The sequence below is a fragment of the Haemorhous mexicanus genome, chromosome 11, assembly GCF_027477595.1.
Source record: "Haemorhous mexicanus isolate bHaeMex1 chromosome 11, bHaeMex1.pri, whole genome shotgun sequence".
In the NCBI taxonomy this organism is placed as follows: Eukaryota; Metazoa; Chordata; class Aves; order Passeriformes; family Fringillidae; genus Haemorhous; species Haemorhous mexicanus.
The window spans coordinates 7,430,244-7,452,312 of record NC_082351.1 but is presented as its reverse complement, the minus strand read 5'-3'; the positions used below and the strand labels follow the sequence as shown (position 1 = coordinate 7,452,312).

Sequence of the window (22,069 nt, the reverse complement as noted above, 5' to 3'; positions counted from 1 at the left end):
GGGGCTGTCTGTGGGAGCAGCAGTGCTTTCAGCACCACTGTTTCTCTGGAGCTGGATGATGCATATTGCAAGCAGCCAGGTGGGCTGCAGGCTGTGAGGCTGGGAGGGAGCTTGCTCCCATGACACACTGGCAGAGGTGCTAGGACCTTTGTTTTCCACACTGTGGGTCATACCCCAGTATTTCTTAAGCCTCAAGATAGGCTGTGAGCTGAAGGTCTTAAAGCAACCAAGAGGGCATATTTCCAGTACTGTGTGGTAGCACCTTTGTCATGGGCTGTGAGCTCCCTCAGAGCCTTCCTTTGCTTGGAGCAATGGCAAGGCAAGTGCTGATCCTGTTTACCCTGCTGTACATTCAGCATTGCTCTGTTTGGCAGTTCATGGAGCTTGAAGTAAAAAATCTGGTGATAGGAAAGAGCATAGGAGAAACAGAACTGAAAGAAAGCCCTTTAAATCAGAGTAACTTTTGATAAACCATTGCAGTTTGGATGTTCCCTTTTACCCTCTCAGTAACTCACTTGAATGTGCTTGTTTGCTTGCCATAAAGTACCATCAAAATGAGAGATAAGAATTTTATACATAAAGATAATTGTTTAAAAAAAAGCAACTTTGCCTCTTTCTTTTTAAATGGGCACTTTTCCCAAGCTTGCAGAAATGAGCAGTCGATGTCCATTTTCATATGACTATGCTAGAAATGAAACCAGACTGTGTGATGAGAAGTCAGGCTGTGGAGAGAGCTCACACTCACTTGGAGAGCCCAGAGAGCCAGCTCCATCCTCATTTCCATGCTCTGCTCTCCCCAAAGGCTCTGAGCCCTGCACAGGATGGGGCAGAGGCATCACCATCAGAGGCATTGCTGGGAATTTCCTCAAATATTAAAATAGTTTTTCCCTGGCTGAGCCATGGACTGGCAGTCTGGAAAAGCCTGCCATGCTTCTGCACTTATTGAGCATTAGTTTATTTGCTGCAAGACATTTGGAGGGTCAGGAGGGAGCTGAGGCTGGGTTTAAGTGAGGAGGGGAAGAACAGATACGCAATGTTTTGAGATCATTGAACTTGTGCGAGCAAAACAAAAAGTAAAAGGAGTAGAAAATGGTGTACATGATGGATCGAATCAAAATATTTGTGGTGTTAAATACCCCATTGGGCATCAATTTATCTTCTCTCATGATGGGCAGGCGGTGCTGGCTGTGACACAGTGCTTTGCGTACTTGTGATTGCTCTGACAGCAGCCATCAGGCCACTGAATCCAGACGGCACAATTCTGGGTGCTTAAGTAACTCCAAAACCTCTTCTGGGAACGTGCTCATCAATATTCACAGTGTTTGGCATCAATTATTAATGCCTTTATTTCCAAAACAAATACACAGATTTGCAGTCTGCCTCACAGGTTGGGGTTTCTCACTGCGGGATCCAGCCTGGATGGTGGATCTTTACCCCTCGCTTTTGCTGGGTAAGGGGCTCCTGGGGATGTCCCTGCAGTGTCCACTTCTGCTCAGAAAGTTTATAGAAGAATTTGGAAGGATTGATGTCCTTTGCTGTGTTGGCTCATGCTGAAAAGTTGGAGGAGTCCTTGGCTTCTTCTGGTACAATTGGAAGCCACGGCAGGGCCGCTTCCTTTGCACTGGAAAGCTGAGTGCTGATGGTCAGCCTTCTAGTGGGAGGTGTTCCTGCCCATGGCAGGGGATGGGAACTAGGTGATCTTTAGGGTCTTTTCCAACCCAAACCATCGTGATTCTTCTGCTGTTCCTCAGGAATGGAGCCACAGCTCAAGTGGGCACATCAATTGGGGCTGGTGGGTCCCTCCACGTTGTTGCTCATGCTGAGCTGGCTTCTGCCTCTCCACCTCTGCTACTCCAGCGTGCTGCAATAAAGCTGTTTCTTTTCTCTGCTGTGTGAATCAAGCACATATTTGATGTTTCCCATCATGTCTCCAATTCAGTGCAAACAGATAGTCAGTGCTGTGGCATATTCCTGCAGTTTATGTGAGTTTGGGGAATACTTGATGTGCATCTGGACTGGCAGAACACCACAGCCTGCCTGCCACACAGCCTTTCTGCACAGCCGTCTTCACCGCTTCCCCGGCTGGAGCTGGCACTGTGGCTGGCCCAGGGTGTTTTTCCAGCAATCCTTTTCCAATATCAGGTTATTTTCCTAGCATATGAGGTGCCCTTTGGGAAGGATGGGACAGGCAGTCAGGGTGCAGAGAGTGCTTCCCAAGAGCAGGTAGCTCAGTAGGGTGAAACGGTTTCATGGCAAAAGCGTTATAGTTTTTCACTAAATGTCACAATAACATTATCATGTGGACTTTGCTGTTGAGTGCCACTGCTTCAGGATGTTCCTTGGGTTTCTTTTTTGGCTAGTGAGTGACAGCAAGTGCTGATGGTCATCCCGGTCCCACACATCGTAAACTGTTATTCGTCTTGAATTTGAGATCGTCGCTGTTGAGCCATCACTGTGTTTTCAAATGTCTGTTTGAATGACAGATCTGTTATTTTTGTATCAGTCTATGAGCACAACTATTCCTACGAACAAGTTTTTTTGTCTTTTTTCGTGCTTGGAGCTGCTAAGCTCCAGCATGACCCCGAGGTGCTGCTGTGCAGCCTGTCAGTCATCAATGAGCATGTTGTATTGCTTTTCATGTCACTGATGCTGGGAAGTTTTTATGAATGTGGTGAGCTGGCTCCTCTCTGAGAGCTCCCAGCACCCACAACGGGATATTTAGGAGCCTGTAAGAGCAATCAGCATCTCTGGACCCTAGTAACGCTGGCCTGGGCTTGATGGCGTGGCTGGAAGGGATGTTCATGAGGTGCTCTGCTCATGTTTAGTACCAAAGGTGACTTAACTACGCTGATGGTGGTGTCTCACGTCTCACTCACTCCTGGCCTCTGCAGCTTTCCTAGTGTGTGTTTGATATTGAAGAGAGACCCCAGCCCCATTAAGACCCTGGGGACAGTGGGTTGGGAGGGCAGGAGACAGCAGCAGACAAGTCAAGGAAAGCACCTCTGAATGCAATTTTTGTTTTCTCTTATTATTTGTGTAAGTGCCATGCTTTGGCTGGAGATGGGGAGGGAATGCACCCTCCAGCCTGGCTGCTGGCACTGGGTGGCAAAGATGGTGACGATGGCTACCAAAGACACACCTCTGCAGTTTAGAGGCCTATGCTAGCCAAATGGTAATGAAATTTATGTTAAGAGTGAGCATAAATAAGTGTAGAAGCAGTTTACCAGATGGAATAATGGGATATATGATCACAGAAGGTTTAAGTAAAACTGTCGCCTCTGAATATACAAAGTTGCCCTCAGTCCAAAACTATAGTTTTTGTGATGAGCAGCAGATTAGCTGTTCTTACTGGCTTCATTCCCCCATGAAGATGTGATTAAATAGTTTGGTGCATTCTCTTTTTTCGAAAATGATTTAGTTGTGTTTCTAGGTCATTGTCTATAGAAGAAAAATGTTCGTATATTTAATGCAGTTGAGTGCGTTAAGCATCTTCTGAGAGGAGCTACAACACAAACCCCTCTCCTGCCCAGTCTGTTCCCAGACCTCTCTCCTGCCCCTGTCCTTAGCACAGGAAGGAAGTGCCTTTACACCTTCTCCCTAGAACAAGACTATGAACATCTCCATGTGGAGACTGTTAGTGCTCCCTGGGCTGGGCACAGTTGTCCAAGAACCAAGTGACTGCAATGGGCTGTTGAAGGTTCTGCTGGGGAAAGGTAAAAGCACAGGGCTGAGGGAAACCTTGGCCATTAGACACCCCATCACACCCCCACTAATGAGGTAATGACTGAGATCTTAAATGAGACACTCTTCTCTTTTGGAGGCAGACTGAGAGAGCTGGGGTTGTTTGGTCTGGAGAAGAAAAGGCTCCAGGGGGACCTTAGAACCACCTGGACCTCTTTTCTTGTCATGTGTAGGTCCTGATGAGAAGAGCATTTCCTGTCCTCTTTGGAGGGTTTTGATAGCTATAACTGAACTTAGAGCAAGCAGATGCTGCATAGAAAACCCATCCATGCTGCTTGGGAAATATTGCAGAATTTTGAGGGTTTTTGGGCATGTGTGACTAACTGCTCTTCACTGGGTTCCAGGACCTGACAGGGACCACAGGCTCACAGACATGACAAAGCAGTTTCCCACGCTGAATAGCTTTCAGATGAGGATTTGACAGCTCCTCTGACAGACATAGAAGAAAAATCACCATGAATCAAAATGTCATTCAGTTTAGATGTGGCCAAATCCTGCATTTCAGCCAGGATGTCCAAGGGTGGCAGGACCTCCTCGATCCAGCCCAGAGTGCTGGAAACCTTACATAGCAGGGACACCTGCAGAGGCCAGATGTCAATAGCTGAGAGCAGCCCCTGAACCTTTTTTTCTCTTTGTTTCCTTGCATACCAGTTCAACATTGCTTTCTAGCCTGCCTTGAGTCTTTGCTGGCCTTGGGGGCTCATGGGCTTTTCCAGCTGCTGAGAGGCTCAGAGCCTGGTTCCGGTGGACATCCCTTTGCAGGACCAGTCCTGAGGGTTGTAGCATCCTGAATAAGGAGATTTATTTTGAAATTTGCCTTTATTTATGGATTTTTAGCTCTGTTAGGAGATGCCTGGAGTATGCAACCTCTTCTGGTGTGATCTCAGGGTGCTTCTCAGGGTGTTTCATCTTCAGAAGTTGTATGGGGGTATGAAGTCAATGTGAGATGTGTCTTCAGCTATTGAATGAATCCCGAGGGGTTTGGTGCTCTTAACAGCCCACCTGAGACCCAGTTGGGTCTGCCATGGGCTTTCCAGTGGCAGAAAGTGTCTGTTGGTAGCTTGTGCCCTCCCTTCATCAGTCTAGACATGAAGAGTACGAAAAGATTTTGCCATATTTAATGTCTGCAAAAGGATGAAGTTGTGCGTGGGAATTACTTGCAAAGATTGACATGTTGTAGCTGCTAACCACCCTTTTTTATTATTATTATTTAACCAAAAAACAGATTGCAGCCTAGGAAAAACAGCATGTTTTTTTTTCTTTCATCTTCTAAAGAAAACATTTCACTTATAGATATGTGAATATATGCATTATAAAATAGGAATGGTTGAAAATTGGAAATGTATAATAAGTTCTTAAGGGATTTGGTAATTTGCCTTTGTCATGTGAAAAAAACCCAAATCAGCTGATAGTACAAAGCTTATGAAAGGCTGGGGAAGATGTGGGGCTGAACTAGATCTTTTTCCATTTTGACTCCAAATTGTACTTTTTCTTTTGATGAAACATGAAATTACTTTTAATTTATTTTGTTTCAATCCTAGTTACATAAACTATTATTTGATTGTACAGCTGGACTGAAAAACTGTAGGAGGTCTCACATTTAGGATTTTGCTGCCTCTCTCTCATTAAGCCTACAGCCCGATTTCTTTAAATGCACCTATTAATCTTCTTAGGGAGACAAATTGTTGTTTGGTTGGGTTTTTTCTGTCCTTTTTTTTTTTTTTTTTTTTCTCTTAAACACTAACCTCCCAGTTAACTAGCAGAGTAAACTCTGCTGGTTTGCAGCCTTTGCAGGTAGGGCTGTGCTGCAGCTGGGCATGGCAGTTCCAGCAGTGCCTGTTGCCTTGGGCTGGGTTTGGTCTACTTGGCTTAAAGACCCGAGGTGGTCACAGCCTGAACTGTTCTCATCATGCTCAGCAACAACTTCCGAGTCGACGGGAAGGAGTAAATGTATTTTTTTCCATTTTAATTTTGCTGTAGGCTACATCAGTAGTTCATCTGCGGTAACTTGCCAGAGAAGGGGCTGCCCCATCCCTGGAAGTGTTCAGGGCCAGGCTGGATGGGGCTTGGAGCAACCTGGTCTAGTGGCAGGTGTCCCTGCCCACGGCAGGGGGGCTGGAATGAAATGATCAACCAACCCAAATCATTCTGGGATTTTATGAACTTCTGTTGCATTTTTGATTTCCAGTCTGAGACTCATGGGGTTCCAGGTTTGAGACCCATTAATGCAGTCCTTGTAGGACCAGCAGTAGGACACAAAGAACTCCATGTTGTCCTTCAAGTGTGTAGATTTTTCCCATATTTTCTCTCAGATGCATCAGCTTTGTTGTCTCCTGCCCACCAACTATAATCCACCGTAATTTGGGTTTCTTCTTCCCTGCTCATTGCAGGATTTCTCAACACCCTGGGCAAGCACTGGTAGTGGCCCTTTGGGATGCTGCCCTTTCGAACATTCTCTGCTCTCCTCTGCTGGGAATGGCTCTTGGGAGGGTGAGGGAGCTGCTGTCAGTCTCAAACACATCTAATATGAACTGGTGAGATGTCTGGAGCAGATAGTGCTGGAGCACATTGTGCTGGGGCCGGGCGGCAGCAGCAGCTTTCCCTAAATACTCCTGACGCCGGCAGACGTGAGGAGGTGATGGTGGGTGTTGCTCTCATCCCTGTAAAATAGACCATCCTTTGTATTCAAGGCAGATCTGGTCCCAAGGAGCAAAAATATCCAAGCTTTCTCCATTTCCCACCTGTATCTAAGTTGTGGATGTTTTGCTTGGGAATCCTGTAGCTGGAGAGCACAACAGGAAAAGAGATTGTTTTCATTTATACAGTGTATTTTATAGAACCTTTTGTGGTAGTGGTGATTTTCAGAGCCCATTTACCAGTATATTGGATGAGGTTTTGACTGGTTACATGCTGCAGTTATGACAGAACATCAGTTCCTGTTGGAGTGGAAAAGATGATCCCTATCACTGCATTATATGCCACTGATTACCTCAACCTGGCAAAAATAAGGCATCCAGAAACATCCCTCTGGGAGGAAACTCTGAAGTGTCTCCTTAGGCATTCCTTTTCTGCTTTATTTTATCTGCCTTCCTCATCTTCCAGTCTCTCCTCCTCTTGCATTGTTAATGGATATTAAGCACTGGTTAGTGGATTAGGATAGGATTCCTTTTGGCCATACAACTCAATTTCATCCAACCCCTGTCCATGATCACCTATTTAATTTTGATTTATTATTAAGTGAAAATATAGACCCAAACACTCTGAACTGACAAATTATCACACCTTTCTTTTTCTTTGAAATACGCAAACAAAAACCAACCAGCTGCTCTGGGTAGGAATAAAGTGCCTTCTGCTTCTCACTGTGTCTAAAATCTGCTTCACTTCCCAACTAAACTTCTCAGCCTTAAATTTTACCTGCTGCCATTTCTGCCAAGCTAAGCCTTCCGAGGGTTCTGCAAGGACAGATACATCAAATATGCAGATGCCTCCATCTCTTTGGGGACAAATGTTCTGGGCTGAGGTACGTGCAGCAGGGAAATGCAGGCAGGGACAAGGAGCCTCAAAGAGTTGCAGAAGCTGGAGAAATGTTTTCCTTTGATACTATAAAGAATTTGGCAGGGGAATTTCAAACTATTCTATTTCAAAAGTACATTTAAACTAAACAGCTTGAGATATTGAACTTGATGGTGTCTCTGACAGTATTGGTAATGGATTGTTCCTTGGGTTTCCTTTGCCTTTCCTGTTGTGAATAATGAGTTTTACACATAAAAACATAATTCTGAGTTTGGTTTGCCATTCCAATTCATATCTCTGAAAACCAGAAAGTGCAAATCTAAGACACAAAACCACTGACACTGAGCCCATCCAGTGGCAGCCCCTGGGCAGTGTCCCACCTGGCACTTGCAACCACAGTCCTAAATAACAGACATTTTTGGACCCTGTGAGCTGGTGTGGGGAATGTCAGGGAGGAAGAAACCTCTGCAGCTGAGAAGTGTTTCTGAGAAACATAACCTGATGTGACGATTTTGCTTAAAGGCATCTGGCTGTGTTGGACACAGATTTCTCCTCCTCACAGGGAAATGTGGGCTCATCAGTTTTTCCACGTACCCCTCCTCCACATCTGCTGTATTTGGAGCTCTTCATGGGGCATCAGTTGATGGCTGTTTCCTCAGTCCCTGCCCAAATGATCTCTTGATTGCTCTTCCACACCTCGGATATCTGCTCTCCTGGTAACCTAAGGCAACAACAAAAAAATAGAATTAAGCACCTAAGTGGCCTGGGAAAGAGGTAAAGGGACTATTATGAGATAGCCAAAATGTGTAGAGGTGCAAAGATACGAACTGCAGGATGGATAAAAATGCTATGGTTTTTCACAGACACAAACAAAAAATTAGGTGCTTTGTTTCATTTGCCCAGGCTCGATAAATGAGGGTGCAAAGTCAGGATTTTTTGGTTGCTGCATAGTCACCAGGAGCTGCCTGTCTCTCTGCAGTATGGCACTCTGATTTCCTCTCCTGGAAATTGCTTTTTAACTGTGTTTTTCTTTCCTTTTTCTAAAAATACAAACCAGTTTCTTTCTGGTCTGTCATTACTGCCTCTTTTTTAACAGCACTTCTCTTTCTGATGGATCTTCCTTTTTTTTTATGCCTGGAATGAATGTTGTTCTCCATTCTGGGCTGAGTTTGGTTGACTCAAGCTGTCATGGAGATGGATAATGATACATTTTTTTGCATCAGATTTTAATTTTGGAGCATGGGTGGAACTCATCCAAAAGGAGGGCCCTGCAGTCTTCCCAGTTTCTTAATGGTTGAATACCAACTTCTTGTGGAAGGTAGACGTCTGGGGACCCTTGTGTGGTGTGGACATGACTGGGGATGTTGACTTGTTGGAGTCAGACCCCTGGACTGACCCTTTTTTGCCCACCTGTGACAAACAGTGCTCGTGTTGGATTTGTTCTGTGCTGCCAGCCAGCACCTGCAGGAATCCATCCAGCTCCTGGACAGAGTCAAGCCTGAATGCAAAAGGGAGAATTGCAAAACCAGACCTTGGTGCCACTCTTTGTGGGGAAGGAAGCCAGAAGCAAGTCAAGGGAACAGGCTGCCTTTGCTCTTCTCTTTGAATTGCTTTCCAAAATGCGTTTTTCCCAAAATAACTTAATTGTATATTTTTTGGGGTGGATTGTTCTATATTTGTTGATGAGCATTAAATTGATGTTTTCTGAGAATGGTCCAACATGGCTTGCAGAACTCTTTGCAGAGCATCAGTGTCTGATTTAGAACCCATCACTACATCTGGCTATGGTTGTTCTCTGTGCCTCACTCTGCATTTCTTGACCTTGGATTTCACCTGCCATGATGTTTCAAGACATCCAGTTCAGGAGAGCCTTCTACAGCTCTTTGCATTCAGCTTTAGCTTTGAATATGCTGAATAAATTTGCATGGCTCAGCAAACTTGTCCTTTCTTTATCCCCCCTCCTTCCCAAGCCATTTATGAATATCCCATTTATCCCATGGCAAGATCCTGCACCTCTGCTTGTGAAAACCTGACCATCTGCCTCTATCCTTGGTGTCCTAAATCCTGATAAGTTATTAACCCATAAGAAGGATTCCCCTTATTTCTTCTTCTTCTATTACTTCTTTCTTTCTTCCCTTTCTTTCTAGATTTTTATCCCAACAATTCTTCCACTTAAGATGATTTTTCATACTAGGTATTGCCTTTTACTCCTTTAGCTTGGTTGTCTAATGATATTGCTGTGTTATGCCATGTCTTAAACCTTTTCTTGATGGTGCATGTTTTGCTAACAGGTGCCATGGAAACTTCCCTTTGTTACCCTTCCACCTGCTGCTTTTAATTTCTTTCTAACAAATCTTCTCAATTTTCTCTTCTTTATTTCCTGGTTGTATCTGAAAATTATAGTAATAATGTGCATTTCTGTGTTTTTTCCCAGTCCTGCAAATAGATTGAAGCCAAGTCTGTTGCAGTCACTGTTACTGAAAGTTTGTGTGTCAGGTTTGGCTCCTCAGAGCAGGCGTGTTCCTGTCACAGGATTAGGTCCAGAGCAGGTAGCTTCATTCTGCATTGCTTTAGGGAACAGCTAATGAACTAAACAAAAAATTGTGTCGCTGCTAATTAAAATCATAGAGGCTCTCAAGGAGGGCAGGCGTGGGTTATAATCATAGATTTACAAGATAAGCTTTCACCAGCCGTGTGCCATAAAAATTCCTTAGCTTCGTGCCATGGTTTATCTTTCAGCTTTGCTGGCATTTTGTAAATACAGAGCAGTAATTCATGGTGTTGGCTTTCCTGGGACAAAGGCCTTCAGTTAAGCGTGACTGCAGCAATCAGCTCTTCTACCCTTTAATTGCCAGAGCTCACATGTAGGATGTGAGTGGATGAAGGCTGAGGGGAGCAGCTGCTCCTTGCCTGGGGTACTCTCCCCAGCATCCTTGTCCTTTCTGCTGCCCACAGTACTTTCAAGATTATCATGGCTCTTTTATGTAATTTTAACACACATAAATGACTTGCTCATAGCAATCAGTTGTACCAGGGAAGGATATGGAGGCAACACATCGAGCAGCTGAGTGGAAATCAGACTGAAGAGATGGCTCCAGCCCACACCTCTCCATGGCTCCTGGGGATGTTTATCCCTGTTTTAGCTGCTCTTTCCCTACCTGCTCCTTGGTATTGGTCACAGGGCCATAACTCTGTGGCACAGCTCTTCATCATTCATCGCAGACCTTCCAAATCCTGCAGTAAAGAGGAGAGGAGCTTTGCAGGCAGCAGCTCACTTTCCTGTGCAGTCTGCAGCATGGCCACCCTCAGCATCAGCTAAACAAGGGGCACTTAATGACCCAGACCTGCTGAGCATCCTCCCCTTCAGCAGCATCCTCAGGTCCAACAGCTGGGGTGATTGATGCCTCCTGTTCCCTCCAGGTCTCCCCAAAGACTCCAAGGCTTCACCTGCACTGAAGGTCCAAAGCTGACCTTCCAACCTTCCAGCTGCACCCATTCACTGGATGAGGTGATGTTCCTCCTTGTCTTTGATCTTCCAGATACCTCCTAAGAGAGAGAGGGACTAGATGCCCCATAGCCTTTCTAGGATCTCTTTGTTCATCCCAGGCACAGTGAAGCCCTGGCTCTGCACCTGCACCTTCCTGGTTCTCATCATTGGGCTGTACAGCTCCTCTCACACTGTGCAGCTGATGGCATTTTGATCAAGAGGTGGCTTCTACTCTGTCTGTGGAAGATTTAAATGTAGGTTTCAGCTATCACAGAGGAAACAGATTTTCCCTGTCGCTGAAGTAGAATGAATATTGGACGCTGCACTTACCCCTGGGATATTTCAATGCTTTGAAGTTCAAGATCATTAATGTTCTCAGCAACAATTATATCATTTACAAAGGAGACCCTGTTCAAACCTTTGGACCTTTATAGTGCCTGCTCCTTTAAAGCTATCTGAGAAGTGATCTCTTTGATATATATGAGACTGAGAACATTACCTGCTGACTCTTCCATCAGGTCCGTTTGCCTGTGGCTCTGAAGGGTTTGGCCAAGATCCTGACGGTGGTGGCCACACGTTTCAGGCATTGGCAGCTGAAAGAGCAGCTCCCCAGAGCAGCAGGGGGTGGTCTGCAGGTCACTCAGTGACCTTCTGGCTTGTGAGAGCTCATGTGAGAGATGCAAAACTCTGCCCTGACTCCAGTTCAGGTCTTGGGGTTCATAGAGGCTGCTCTGGACTCAATAGGGATCAGTTGCCTGCATTTAATTGCAGATGTTCGTTATAGTCTGTGTAGGGTGTCTAACAGACATCTGACCTTGGGGTTCTTTGGAAAGGTCTGGGGATGTTGGTCTGGTGAACAGGAAGAGCCACTGCTCTGGTTTTATATTGCAAAGTGCTCTAAGGGAAATTACTCTTGGCTCAACCAGGGCTAAGTAAGGTTCAAATTAAGTATTTGCTTGCCACGTAGCAAAATTAGAATGGTGAACAACAGAATAGAATAAAATAGGGTTGAAAATAAAGTATTTCAAGTTGGAAGGGCTTTCAATGATCATTTAGTCCAACTGCAAATGATAATGATTCACAAACCTTTACAAAAAGGCAGTTGTGCAGGAATGAAAATAAGCAAGTAAATGCTTATTTAGAGCTTAAATCAGTCATAAACCTCTCTTCTGGTGTGTAGGATTCAGCTAATAAGATGGCAGATGCTTCTCAACAGCCGTGCCTGACAGAGCAGCAGCGAGAGTGACATTGATGTGTTCTCCTGTTGCTGATTCTGGGTTGAACTAGACATGGTGCTAAGACAGAGAATAACTGGTTTGTGGTGGCTGTGTAAACTGGAAATCTCCTGGTTCCTGTTACCTTTCCATGCATGGCATTTTAAACGAAGGAAAAACCAGCAGCAGCTCTAGTGTGTCATCTCCTGAAGAACCAGGGCCAGAGGAGGAAGCTGGCAGGCACACCGTGCACGCAGCACTGCTCACCCCACGACAGCACCACCCCCTGGGGAAGGCTGTTAGTTTGGTGCTTGATTTTCAGTGGCTTGTGCCACCACCTGCCTGGCAGCCCCTCCTTGGAGCCCAGCCCCAGCAGGGTGTAACATGAGGCAGAGGACTCAAGACTATCACATTTCTGTGTGTTTATGAGAACAGGTATGAGGGTGGAGTTAAGGACCTGCACGATTACCAGCTGGGGTGGAAGCAGGAGCTCAAGTACACTGTCAGCATCAGGAGATGTGCTTTAGGGATGCCTCAGTCACCAGGAAAATGCCTGACAGAAGCTGCATCTTATTTGACGGGGATAAGGCAACCCTAGAGCACAAAGCTGCAGGAGAACAGGGTTTTTCCACTGCTCACAAAAGCAAGTCATTAAACACTGTGGCCTTTCACAAGAGTGGTTGTGTTGCCATCTAATAAAATACTCCCTGACAGTTTCTAGTCACCATTTTGTGTTTTCTATTTTGATTTCAGCTGTGTGGCATTCACTGTTTTTAAACCATCAATTTCCAGAGTGATTCTCTTTCTGCATGGACATCAGTGTAATTAATTTAGGGGCACTTGGATTTAAGCAGGTGCTTAATTCTGTAACTGCTGGGGGCTTTTTTTTTTTTTTTGGTCAAAGCAGAGTCTGATACAGGATTCCCTGTGTTGGATGTAGGACTTTTTAGAGCTACAAGCTGCCCCCAATGGAACACCCAAGCTTGGGATATATCTGTGCATCGCTAGTGTGAAATTTTCAGTGCACAGAGCTGAAACCATGGGCCCTCCACATCAGACACTTCTTTTTCTGTTTATTTATTAAAAGGGTTGTCCTGTTTTCTAGTCAGACTTGCTGACAGGCAGTGTATACCAGCTAACATTTGCTATTATCCCGTGCTGTTCCTTTGCTAACCTGTAACCATTCAGAATTATGTCTAAGTCAAACCCAGTGCCATTTTGACCTAGAGTACAACTGCCTGCTTGTTTAGCTACCTGTTTTTTTTCTAAATAGGTTATACTCAGTGATTCTTAAAATCAGTCATGTGGATGTTCACATCAGGTTTCAGTCAAACCAACTAGGTCAAATCTCTGCTCGTAGCTGAGCAGCTCTAATTCTTGTTGGTCAGCCCAGCCTCCCTCTTTTGGGTGTCAGCCTCTTCACGTGTCTCTCTTCATGCTTTATCCTGAGTTGTTTGCTGCTCATCCCCTTGGTTTTACTGCAGATAAAGAATAGTTTTCCCTCTTTTTCTACCCAGTTTTTCCTCTTTTTTTTTCTCCTAACATAAAAGACTTGCTTGTCCTAATTTTGCTGATTTTTGATCTGGTTTTGAAGCTGGGAGCTCCCTTCCATGGACAAACTCAACTCCTTTTTGAAAAGCCTGAGCAGGGCATGCAGTTTGTAAAACCATGATGACACTGCCACTTATTTACATGGTTTTTATCTACTACAATGCAGTAATTAGATCAGTTGCCCAGCAAGCAAGGACCCATTTCCCTTAGCACCAGGCAGAGGAAGGGATGCAATCCGTGTTTCTCAGTTGGACAGAAAAGCTGCAGCTCCTGAAGGATTTACTCAGACCACAAATGCCAAGTTCCTGTGGATGCAATCACTGCCAGAGTTTTGTGGCAGCTGAGCAGGTGGATGTGGCCAGTATGCTCAAGGCAGGGATGTGAAATTAGACAAAAAGCAATAAATCAGTAGAAAACCAATGCTGTCTCTTAAACTTTCCCACACAAGTCAACAAGACTTGATTTACCAGCTGTGCATGTAGATTTTGTGTAATATTGCAATTGCTTGATTTTATAGCAGAGACATTAACAGTGTTGGCATTTACCTTGCAATGTTTATTGCTCCCAAGTTAGCACCTCTGGTGAAAAAGGGCCTGTTGACATCTCTTGGGATGCTGGCTCTAAGCCTGGGTCTTGCCTGTAAAATTTAGTGGCACAGATGAACCTACTTGAGTTAAATTAGAGCAATTCCCTCCTACAGACCCTGACTTTACCTGGGAATTCCCAAATAAGAAAGCTGCACGAATTTGCTGGCAGAGAATTGTGAACCAGTGCTATGTCATTGCATTGCTTTTATCTCCAGTGATGCTGCTGACATCTTTTCCCTGGTGCTGCTGCAGCATCAAAAGTTTGGTTTAGGACAAATCATGTTTTTCTGAAATTAAATATTAACCAGCAAGCAGTCTAACATTTGTTTTGGCTGTAAGTAGGACTTTGTTTTTAAAGCTTTCCCCATTTTTGTAATTTTAATGCAAAAACATTATTTTTACATTAGGGAAAACATGAGGCATAAAAAATCTGAGGTGCTTGGGACATCTCACAGTGCTGAGCTTGGTTTTGTGGTGAATGGCTTTGACCCTTGGTTTTCCTTGTGCTATTTCATGCTTCTGATCATCTTGGGCAGCTCTTCCCTCTCAGTACTTATCCATCTCCTCCCAGGGTGTTGTGTCAGCCCTAAATAGAAAGGCTGGTTTCATATCTATGTCTGCTCCTCAGTGGAACTAGGGAATTTTTGGGCCTTTTAGTCAGAAGTATCTGATGGAGAGGCAGAGCTGGATATGGATTAATGTCTCAGGGTGATTTTTAGCTCTGGGCTCTGTGGCAGCAACCTTGCAGCTTTACCACCTCTCTTTCATTTAGCTGAGAGTTAATTTCTGTTACTTAGCTTTGTGCTGAAAAATGGAGGAAGTTTTAGAAAGAAAGAAGAAAGACACAATTTTTCAATTTAAAAACAATGAAAAAAGGAAGGAAACAGTAGCTGCCCACCCTCCCAGTGACTGTGGGCAGGTGAGTAGAGCTGCCTGCCTGCCCTTCTTGTGGTAAAAAGCATTCATAGGAGATCATAAATGAAAACTTTAACAGTATAATTGTTAATACACTCAGTCAAACACTTGATATTCTTTAGTTGTATAAAATTATTGCTCTGTTGATAACAGAGAGTGCAGCTGAGTTTGGACCCTGCAGAGATCTTTGACTCCATATCACCCAATATTTCTAATTCAGCAATTAGGGCAGTGCAAAATCAATACATCCCCCATCAAACACAGGAAATCCTGCCTTATTAAGGCATTCCAATTTAATTGTTAATAGACATTCTGGTGGAATTGGGATGAATTCTTTGGGACCAGTTAGGAGCCCAGTGCTAGTTAACTATCAGTGATAAATCCTGTAAAAAAACCAAAATAGGGCTGAGCTGCAGTTTGGGCTTTTGTAACAGGAAAAAAAAAGGTTTCATAGATGGGTACAAATCATACAAATACTGGATCATCCTTGCAGAAGATGCAGTGAGCGTGGGCCTGTGTTTGATTCCATATGACTATTCTCATGTTCTTTCCTGAGGCATCTCTCCTGGATTGAGTTACTGTATTTGACAGACCAGATGATTTCTTCTGGTCTTAAAATTTCACGGGTATATTCAACTGGTGCAAGTGAGAGACAGCACAGCCTGTGTCACAGGGGAGTTGAGGCATCCTGGATAATTATAAAATAAATAAATGCAGTGTTGGTAGAAGTGCATGGAGTGAAACTGCTGCTGGGAATGGGACGGAGGTGGTGCCCGGCATTACTTAGCACTTGAAAAAGTGCAGGGAGCTGGGAGGGAGCTCAAGCCCAGTCTGGGAAAGCATCTCTGGAGCAGCACTGACCTGCCAGACAGTGAGCATCCAACCACCCTCCTGTGTCTGATGTGCCAGCAATGAGGCTCAGGGCAAAATAACATCACCTGGTGTATTGTTCCTCATGGGCTTTTGCATTTCCAAGAGAGCCACACTGCTTTGGGTAGGAAATCTGAACTTGTCCGTATCTTATCCAACAGCTCCCTGATGGAGTCAGAATTCTTACTTGGTGGCAAGTATTTTTCATATCAAATGGGGAAACACCCTGAATTTTAAAATTGGCAGTGGAATAAAATCACAGAACGGTTTGGGATGGTAGGAAGCTTACAGACCATCTCATTCCACCCCCTGCCATGGGCAGGGACACGTTCCAGTATCCCAGGTTGCTCCAAGCCTCATCCAGCCTGGCCTTGAGCACTTCGAGGGATGGGGTAGCACAGCTTCTCTGGGCAGAAAACCATTCTGCTTTTCCAAACAACAATTATTTATTTGACCATATAATGTTATTTCCGAGTTGTTTAATACACCATTAGGATAGGGTGTGTCTAATACATAAATGCTGAGGGTTTTATAGAAATATTAAATTTAAGTGAGAAGGTGCATTTTGCTTTCTGACAGTACTTCCTTCTGGTGTCTGGGGCTGAGCTCTCCCATCTCCACCAGCTACAGATGGTTTTATGTGTTTTATGAGCTCTGCAGCCCTTGACATCAGGAGTCAAACCCCAAATCTGAACTGAAGGGTGTCAGAACTAACAATGGAGGAGCAGCACATGCCAACAACATTCATGGCAGGTGCTGCTGTAGGGCCAGGAGCAATTTTCTCTTCAGTCTAGAACAGATCACTCTCTCCCTCAGTGCTTTGCTATATTATTATTGTGATTCTTTCTCCAGAGAAGTGGGTTTCAACCTGCAGCCGGAAAGTATTCCCAAAGTGCTATTTTACTATTTATTTTCATCTGACTTCCTATTACTTTGGCAACATGCACTTTGAATTTCATTAGTTTTATGCATTTAAGTTCCCTTTTTAAACCTTTATAAGGTCAGACCCTGCTTGGGTAAATCAACAATGTATTAAATTTGAGGTTCTGAGTAATACTTTTCCTTAAACAGCTGTAGATCTCAGGTAGTGAGGGCATTAGGGCTTCTGCTTTTTCAAGAAATATTTGTGGGCATTACTGATAAGCACATGGACCAAATTATTTGGTAATTAGACAAATATCTTCCATCACAGATTCATTCTCGTACACTTGTGATCCATCAGCAGCACATTACAGGGTGCCTGCCCTGAAACCACATGGGAGGAGGGTGTGCAGGCTGTCATGCTGTGCACTGCAGCATAACAGCTCAAAGCTCTTGCACCTGGAGCTGCTTCAGAGCTTCTTGGGATGGCCAGGAGCATCCCTCAGCACTGTGGGGTGCTGAGCATCCTACACAGGCTGTGGGACTGCTGCAGAACCAGCAGTGGGTGCGATGCCAACCTCATGGTTGCTCCTTGTAAGTAGCTCTGGTTTCACAGGGAGGTTTCGTCACCCTGTCCTGGTGACCAGAGTCATCCCAGCTGGCTTTTTTTGCCCAGGCAAGACTCACATCACCCAGAAGAGGGTTCAGCTGGGGGCAGACAGCCCACAAAATCCCTGTTGTCTGTGTTTGCCACTTCAGTGCTGATTACTAAAGGGGAGCCAATGTTCTCTCTCTTGATTTCCCACTGCTGTGGCCTCTGGGAAACAAGCCCTTATCTGCTTTCACCTGTGACTTGCATGGTTTTGCCTGATAGGTGAGGAAGTAAAAGTAGTTCTCCTGCCTCCATTAGGCTTCTGAAGGGGTTTTCCTTTAATAAATAGGCTCGTTGCAGGCTTCTGGTTTCACAGCCACTTGTGAAAGTAGGCTGTGAGAAGCCAGTTCAGTGCGTGTTGGTCGTGTCCCTGCAGAAAGGGCCCTGCAGGCTGCAAAGCAGAGTCACGGCTGCCTCTTCCAGTGAGTTTGTGCTGAGGTTTGAGCTGGAGAAGTGCTGGGAGCCCTGGCTGGCAGGAGGCTGAGCTTCTCAAACTTCTCACGCACGTTTTTATGTGCAACTTTCTGACTAAAGTTCAACTCAGAATACACCGAATAATTCAATTGCATCTCTGCCGCTGGGTTATATAAGAGAAAGCTGAAATCACGCCTTGTTTCCTAAGGTAATGTGTATCCTTCTGCTGATCTGAGCAATTTCTCTGGTTTGCAGTGGAGTTTTGCTGTGCTTTCTTGGCTGAGCTGGGATTTTGAGGGGGAGAGGGTGCTGTAGCAGTTTTCTACATTAACTGGCATACAGATGTTTGAAACCTGGGCTTATTATGTGTGTTTTGATGGTGTTTCAGCACGCTGAGGAGACCAGAACAGCTGGACCAGGCGGCAGGCCAGCGGTCAGCATCGCCCTCCCTCGCACAGACTGCACCCAGCTCCCAGAGCCCCCGGGAGATGCGGGGCCGGGGCCAGCCTGGACCGGCGGCAGAGGGGCCGCGGAGGACGCTGCAGGTGGACGCCAGGAGCCAGGGCTCGGGGAGGTCTCCCTCGGTGTCACCGGACCGGGGCAGCACCCCCACCTCTCCCTACTCCGTCCCGCAGATTGCCCCCCTCCCCAGCAGCACCCTCTGCCCCATCTGCAAGACGACAGAGCTCACCTCCTCCCCCGGCCAGCCCAACTTCAATGCCTGCACTCAGTGTCACAGCAAGGTCTGCAACCAGTGTGGCTTCAACCCCAACCCGCACCTCACCCAGGTAATGCCTTCTCTTCCTCATGCAGCCTTCCTGGCTGCTTCGGGGGGGTTCTTGCTTTCTCCAAGCACAGAAGTTGCACTTTTGCTTTTGTTAGCTGCAAAGCATTGACCAGGAGCAAGGGTTCTCCTGGTATTAAGGGAATAATTGTGATAATGTGAGCTTTGATGAAATGGGGGAGATAAATTAGTTGAAGGGGGTTGGTAGATTACCAGGGCTCAGTCTCTGTTGAGACGCCAAAACAGTTATGCTGAATTCTCCATTCTCAAAATTGTCCCAGAGTCAAAGGACTCGACAGCAAGGAGAGGAGCAGTGGGGCTGCTGGGCCGCTGAGGTGAGGAGTGTCTCAGCCACTGACTCACAGCAGGTTCTGGTGGGTTCCAGCAGCGTCACGCTCGGTGCAGGGAGGGAAGTGCCAGGAGTCGTGCACACCACGCGGCAGGGGATGCTGGGGGAGGAGCGTTCCGTGGGATGTGTGACATGGATGCTCAGGGCTCCGGGGGCGGATCCGGCAGCGGTGCCGGAGGTGGATGCTGGGGCTGGCTGAGGTGAGGGGCTCCCTGTGCCAATCTCTCAGGCCACAGATCTCCACACAGGGTGGGAAGTGATTGGATGGGGTTTTTTAGCTGTTAAGGGCCAAACCACAGGGGTTTCTGATCTTAAAACAGAAACTTAAAGCTGCGCTTTGGAAAGCCACTGTGCCACTCCAGTGCTTGATAAGACAGGATTTAGGCACTGAAGCCCCCTGGATGCCCAGGATTTACTGCCAGTAGCCATTTTGTGGTAAGCATGCAATGCCTGCTGCTGATGCTAGACGCAGTGGTGTCTAAACATCATTGTTTGAGGAACTCCTGCCTTCCAGTCCTTTATCCTGATGGAAGAAATCATAGAGTTATGGAATGGTTTGGGTTGGAAGGGACCTTGAAGATCACATAGTTCCAGCCTTCTCCCATGAGCAGGGTTGCCCTCCACTAGACCATGTTGCTCCAAGCTCCATCCAGCCTGGCACTGAACACTTCCAGGGATTCTGTTGCCCAAGGAAGCTGTGACATTCACAGCTTCCTTGGGCAACTTTTTCCAGTGCCTCACTACGCTGATAGTAAATAATTTTTTTCCTTTTATCTAGTCTAAACATAGTCTCTTTGAATTTGAACCCACTCCCCCCTGTCCTGTCACTACATGCCCTTGTGAAGGACATACCCCTGCTATAATGATGCATAATTAGCTGGTTACTGATATTAATTTACAGGTATTTACCTCTGCAAAGGTCTGAATAAGGTCTCAGATCTTAATAAAGAGCCCTGTGGTGGAAATTCAGTCCTGCAAAGAAATGCCATGGGCTACTTTTCTGTTTCTCTTTTAAGTTTCATCTTTAATTGATTTGCCAAACATTAATTTGGTGTCCAAGCATTGCCTTGAAAGTTGTCCCGTTACTCTGAACAGTATCAGTTAACAAGGAAATAACAAAATAAAAATGCAACAGTTACTCAGTTTCTGGCCTTGTCTCTTCTGCTTTGCCCCGAGAGCTTACCCACAGTGGGCACTACCCCAGTCTCTCTTGCAGATACCAATGTTAAAATATGTCTGTGCAGAGAGACTTTGCTTAGCAGCTCTAGGCCATTTCGCTCTTGGCATCTCTAGGTCTCTCTGCCCTCAGAAATGTGTTTGACTGCAGAGCATTTTTAAACATCAAATCAAAAAAAATTGGACCTGAAATGGAAAAAGATGTTGTTTTTTGGACTGTCCTGAGTTTAATATGCATTTCAGGAGCAAGCAACCTTATGACTTGTAAGTAGGTCGTTGTGGGAGCTGGGGGATGAAAACAGTTGTCCAAGAGAAGTGTTTGCAGCTCATGTTAGCAGCCCTTGTGATGGGCTGGCTGGGGGAGCAGCAGTGGTTGCTGCCTTTTTGGAAGTGTGACTCATTTTCCTCAACATCATTCCTTGTGCTGCTATTCCAGAGTCACACAGAGAGGTGCCTGAAGCATCCTGGTGCTGTTACTGGGGAGTAGTGGAGGCAGCTGGAAGGGTACTCTCTGTCTTGGTGGTGGGAGCTGGGTTGGGAAGGGTCTCTGGAGGTTACCTGTCCTAACCTCTGGTCAAAGCAGCAAGCAAGGAAGGGATCTCAAGGCTGTACCCCATTGGGTCCTGGAACCTTCCAAGGGTGGACATGCTGGGCCCAGCTGCTCCACTGCCTCCCCTCACAGGGAAAACATCCACACAGTCTGGTTCCTCCAACCCAGCAGGTGCTGCAGCGTGGCTGCACAGCATTGCTCATGAGGTGTTGTGTTCTCTATTTGCATTTCCTTATGAATGTACTTTTGTGTGTATAGTTGATACTGCCACTTCGTGCTGCAGGAGATATGAATTTGTGACTTCTTTCTGCTTTCAAGACTCTCTAGCAGGATTAAATCATAAAAAATACCACATTTTCTAAGAAAATCAAACCCAAGAAAACCAAAGTTGTGTTTTGCTTGGTACATCCTCTCCTGTGCAATCTGTGGAACTGCCGGAAACCACTGGCATGGTGAGGTAGGAGCCGCAGGGCTGGTTTGGCAAAATGATCTCTCAAACCATTTTGAGAGCTGGGGTGTAAATCTCGTATAAACACTTTGTTTTCATTAGTCTTTTACTTGTATATATATCCATAGCATAAAATTGCTTTTTGTAATATATATTTAAAGAAAATAATAGACTTAGTGTGTGAGCTGTAATCCATCAAGCCCTGTCTTGCCACTTTCAACTCCAATAGCAGATTTTTCAGAGGAGGGTTGACTGCACCACCTTCACTTTGTACTTCAGTAATACCTTCTCCTCAGAAGCACATAATTCCCTTTGACATACTATTTTTCTTTGGCTGTTATTTTATTCCTTTTTGTTTGTCTTGATGGTCATTTTATCTTAAAAGCAGGCCATGAATTTCTGTGCTGACGAAGCAATCAGCTTCTGTGGCATCTTGAGTTGATTGCTTGCTGAGAAAAACAACATCTCTTTTTGGGTTTTTATTTCACTGACTGTTTATTCCTTTGAGCAGCAGCTCGTTCTTGTTTCACAAGACTGGGCAAACAGAAGTTCCTGTCTGCTGCTGGTGTCACTCATATTTTACATGTAGATAATTATATTGTTCCCTCTGTTCATCCCATGCCCTGAAATAGCTGCTGTCATCGTTTTCAATTTGGTCGTGTGCTGGCGGGCTGCTTTCCTTGTTCATTCACTTATTCCTGAAGGTCAGTGCTCTTGCCATAGACAGTTATTTTAAGCAAGGAAAGGGAATTATCAAGCAGGGAGCAAAGGTGGCACCATTAAAGACAACAAGTTTTGAAATAACGTGCTAAAATCTAGCAGTTTGTTTCCAGTCCTGTGCAGAAAACAGGTTTTTGAATGGAGATGTGTTATTTTAAGTGCAACATTGCAGCTTTCACATTCTAGTATGATTTTTAATTTCTCCTTAAAACTTTTTTTCTACTTTTCCTCTGTGTT

General features: G+C 45.3%; 1 protein-coding gene across 2 annotated transcripts in view; it reads left to right on the top strand.

Annotated features, from left to right (window-relative positions):
* BSN (bassoon presynaptic cytomatrix protein) overlaps positions 1-22,069 on the top strand; it is an 89,051-nt gene that overhangs the window by 3,473 nt on the left and 63,509 nt on the right. For both annotated transcript variants that reach the window (XM_059856224.1, XM_059856223.1), the window contains exon 2: positions 18,194-18,593. In XM_059856224.1, coding sequence (XP_059712207.1) covers positions 18,194-18,593 — 400 coding nt within the window. The remainder of the gene's footprint in view (positions 1-18,193; positions 18,594-22,069) is intronic.